General features: G+C 38.5%; 1 protein-coding gene across 1 annotated transcript in view; it reads right to left on the bottom strand.

Moving 5' to 3' along the window:
* Positions 1 to 567: 567 nt before the first annotated feature.
* The window catches only part of OLFM4 (olfactomedin 4), a 40504-nt gene continuing 36171 nt past the window's right edge, over positions 568 to 4900 (bottom strand). Inside the window, exon 5 of the mRNA XM_027873728.1 lies at positions 568 to 3883. Coding sequence (XP_027729529.1) covers positions 3081 to 3883 — 803 coding nt within the window. The 3' untranslated portion in view covers positions 568 to 3080. The remainder of the gene's footprint in view (positions 3884 to 4900) is intronic.

The raw sequence follows: 4900 nt of genomic DNA, 5'->3' as shown, positions 1-4900 counted from the left end.
ACACAGTACGTGGTCCATAGTAAGTACTTAATAGATATTTGTTGGTTGATTAAATAACTGTTATTGGAAAGCTAAAACTGAATTAACATCAAGAACAAGACATGAAAAGGAAAGCAAATAGAGCCAAGAAATAGTGAGGTCTAATTCTCTGTAGTTGGCATATTGAGTCATGGTTCACCCTCTAAGAATTTTTATATATTATCAATCTTACCCTTTTAATAATCTGTTATTGTTGCCACCCACCCTCCACACTCCAGGTGTTAAGGCTTTCCCTGTAATGCTTGGTAATTACTTTTTAAATACTAAGGATGGTGAGGGGCTGCTTCATAGGGGCAAGGAAAATCGGGAGATGGTGGGAAAGACCGCATTCTTCCTCTGAAGAGTCAGCTGGTTACTGGAAACCCAGTACAAAGAGGGGAAGTGGTTGAAAACATGAAACTTGAAGGGGCTGTCAGTGAGCTGAATCCTAGGACTTGCAAAGAAATATCATTACTTGGCAGAGGGCAGCAGGAAGGTGTGGGTGGCCTATGTACTGATCCCTGATGTTCAAATAAGAATTTCCAGAAATGCACTTTTAACCATTTATTAAAAAGAACTTGAGGACCTATCCTCACATGCTAAGTCATCAGAGAAAAATGGACAGAAGCAATACAAAAATATACAGGACTGTATATCTTTTAACTATTCCATTGATTGAAGAAATATATTCCACCTCTTGCCCCCATAGCCTTTCCCATAAAACAAGTATAGACCAAGAAAAATGGTGAATTTTTCATTCCTTATTATTTCTACATTTCTAAAGGGGGAAGAGGGAAACACATTTTTAAAGCATTTAACAGAAACTGAATTAAAATTGTTCACATTAAAATTCTCAACTACACTTCAATACATTATCACATAATCAAAAATCACAGAAACAAAGTAGATTAATATTACCATCACCCCTACACCACTTTATGTCAGACACACCATCACCTGTGTGCCTCTACACCTGAAACAAGTAAAAGTTTATGAGAAGCTGAGTAGTAAAAAATTTAATTTTATTTGTCTTATGGCCTGTGCCACAGAAGGCAAAACAGAATGGGCCAGTGACTCTTTGGTTCTTATGTTCAAAATTGCCTTATATGCAAAGTTATGAGATAGGTGGCTGGTGTCAGCCCTATTTTATTGATGGAGAAACAGATCATATAAGAGTTAAGTGACTTGCCTGTAGACAGGACAGGGACAGGGACAGCAACTGGACCTGAGATTATATTAGTATAGGGAACTTCCAGATGAAGAAAATTCCTTTACCAATGCAGGGCAGTACCTTCTCTGTAACTTAAAGTCTTAGAAAGTATCCTGGAATGATAATAGGTCAGGTAATCTGGCCTGGGTCACACAGGAAGGCAGAACATGGACTTAAGTCTTACCAGTCCCAAGGTCAGATCTCTATCCACCGCAGCAAGCTATTTCTCACCTACAAATAGCCAGGACGAATTCTCAACATTCTGTGTGACCTGCAGAAGTGCCTTTCCCCAAGAAGCTCAAAACAGTTTGATGATACAATGCATGACATTATACCAGGTTCCACAGGGAATGACAAAACAGTAGATAGAGTCCCACAAGGAGGTGACAGTTTCTGAGTCCCAAGATTTCTGTGTAACTTTTTAGGCATTATCAGGATCATGCTGGAGAAGCAGGGGATAGAGTGCCTGCCTATAGTGAGTCCAATACATCAAAAGCAGAGCATCTGCCAAATAACATAGTTTTTGTTGTGTACTTTTTTTGTTTGTTTTTTTTTCCAGAGGGAATCTGGGTTAAGTAATATATGCAGGGTGACACAGCTAGTGAGTGTTTGAGGGCAGATTTGAACTCAAGTCCTCCTGACTCCAGGGATGGTACTATATTGACTGTGCCATCTAGCTGCCCCATATCAAATAGTCTTGAAGGGAGTCTACCTAAGGCCTAGACATTTCAACACCAAAATTAAGTTTTCTACTATAGGAATTTAGTAACTTCCTAGGTAACTCTACATATCAATGACAGAGCAAAGTAATTTAGCCTCGGTCTCAAGTACTGTATGACTGCTTTCCTCAAAGTCTCCAGTTAGAACCACATCACTTGTAATACTAGAGAGCTCTCAGAAGGACATGTGCCACTCCATTCTTGCATAGAAGAGTGAAGGCAAATCCTTTGGGTTCCAGTACAACTCTCTAGTTTTTATCATTAATGCTCTTATTATCAGACACAGATAAATCTGGGCTTCAGAATATGCTAGGATCTCTGCAAAAAATCTCTAGCCTTATGTTTGAAGCACCCCAATGGGGAAGAAATAAAGTATGTGCATTGAATGAAGGTATAAGTGATTTTGAGGCCTTTCATTCCCTCTCAGTGTCAAAAAGGAAAAAAAAAGGCCACTAGGGTTTGACTGGAATAAGCTACTTCTATGGAAAACAGAAGCATTAATATCATGCACTATTGCTGTGCATGAGGTAAGTATTATGAGTGCTTCATCTTTCATAAGTTCAATCTCTTGAATTAGTTAAAACCATTGCTAGGTTGGACCAAAGATTTATAGATTCGTCTTTTCTTAGCTGTGCCAAGGAAATAGAAGAAACACTTGTATCAGTGAGATACAAAGCACAGGTCAGGTGGAGCATCCCTCCCATATGAAGCTTTTGCAAATTCCCCAATTATTCATGTCATCTATCTCTTGAAAATATTGTTGATTGCCTTGTATATATTTTGTTTTTACTTATCTGTACATGTGTTGAAATCCTTTCAATAGAATATAAACCCCTTGGGGACAAGGACTATTGTTTTTGTCTCTTTTTATCACTAGCACCCAGCACAGGGTTTGGCATACTTAATAGATGTTTACCGATACTTAATAAATGCTTACTGAATTAGGTAAAATAAGATTCATTGGAAATACTACTATTCCAAACCCCAAACATATCTCTGAAGATGCAAAAAGTGATCTAAATATCATTAAGCAAGCTCGACTTGGATTATGAGTGAATAGGCTACAGAGACATGGGAGCATTTCACTTTTTAAGAAAAGCTCCACTTAACTCTTTCCCTCCTACCTATCAAGGTCACTGTAATTCCGGCTGAAAGCTGAGATCGTAAGACAGGAGATATGCATCATTATAGACATAGAGTTTATGATCAAGGGGGTGGTAGTTGACACTCTGTATTTTCTCTAGCATTTTATCCATGATGATGCTAATTCTGCCCTCTCTCCCAGTGTTTGTGTCATAGTAGTAAAAAATCTCTTCCTTTCTGGTGTTCATAGGTCGAATGGCATACAGAACCCCACATATGATGAAAGCATTGGTGACAGATGGCTTATACTGCATGGTTTGCCAAGTGTTTAGCACCTCAAGTGAAGTGTCATTGATTTTGCTAATCACAATGTTACCAGTACTGGCTTCAGTTGAATAGATAACCCATAGTCCAGTTTCATCCACAGCAAAGTCCATATCTTGCCAATTGACACCCGCATAGGAAAAGCGGTTGTTATAGACAGCATTGGGAAGCCTCACTCTCGAGGTAATAGTGTTGGTGTTTAAGTCAAGCTTGGCAATGTCGCCTGTAGAATAATAGTTGAAGTACATGAAGTTGTTGTAAACAGCCATACCACTGCCATCTCCATATCGGATTCGAAACTCTCGGGGATTTTTGTAGAGCAGCAAGTCATCCATAGTGTCGTAAAGTCGATAATATTCTAGGTACCTTTCATCTGTGTTCAAGGGGGCCACCCAGTAGAGTGTTTTCGTTGGTTCATGTGGAGTGTAATCTCTTCCCCAGGCTCCATACTTAAAGGCAGCCCCTTTCCAATTTAGCTGAACAATGAAAGGTTTGCTGATATTCGCCACACCGCCGTGACCACAACTCCCTATTCCCAATGGGAAAATAAGATGAATATTTTTAGAACAAAATAATCAGAAGATCCAGATGTTATAACATTCAAACAACCAAAAGAAGTCATGAATGATCTCCTGTAGAAGTTTAATGATAATAGTCTGGACCCTAGAAAAGTGACAAAAACCTCAGTTTTATTTCAGCTTCTGAGGCTGACTTGCTACAACCCTTAAGCAAATTGCTTAATCTTCTTATGAGTTAGTCTTCCACTATGTTAAAAAGAGGGGGAGGGACTAAACCTATAATCTATCGGAATAGGAAACTCTTTCTACCAAATGCAGACCAGCACCTTCTCTGTAACAAATAATCTTAGAGCACTGAGAAGGTAAATGACTCATACCCAAGGTCATACAACCAATATGTATCAGAACTAGGACTTGAACCCAGATTTTCCCAGCTTTGTTCATCCATTATGCTGAGTTGTCTCTGCATCTTTATGTAAGTGGAGATCATTCAGCTTGACTACCCAATGTTCGTCATTTCTTTAGAATATATTTTACAACCTTTCTTCTGAGTGTTTATGTTTGTTTATTTATTTGCAAATATAGGAACTAAGGTAGGAAAACATGCTACCATGATATTATGGAAAAGAATGCTGTATCTAAAGTCAAGAAGAACATGAGTGGCACTTTGTAGTTCTGTGACTGTGGTCAAGTCACTTAAAGTAAAGGAAGAAGAGGGCAACAAACATTTGTTCACCACCAACTATGTGCCAGGCACTGTGCTAAGCACTTTTCAAATTTTTTAAATTTGAATTTTTTGAAAATTTTGAAATTTTTCCAAATTTTTTCAAATTTTCTCATTTGATTCTCATAACAACCCTAAGAGGTAGGTGCTATTATTATCCCCATTCTATAATTAAGGAAACTGAGGTAAACAGAGGTTAAATAATTTGCCCAGGATCATACCTCTAGGTAGTGTCTGAGGCTGGATTTGAACTCATGTTTTCCTGACTCTGGGGTCAGCATTCTTTTCACCGCCTCACTTAGCT

The sequence above is a fragment of the Vombatus ursinus genome, unplaced genomic scaffold, assembly GCF_900497805.2.
Source record: "Vombatus ursinus unplaced genomic scaffold, bare-nosed wombat genome assembly UNPS02014802.1, whole genome shotgun sequence".
NCBI lineage: Eukaryota > Metazoa > Chordata > Mammalia > Diprotodontia > Vombatidae > Vombatus > Vombatus ursinus.
This window is presented reverse-complemented; position numbering and strand designations above follow the sequence as displayed.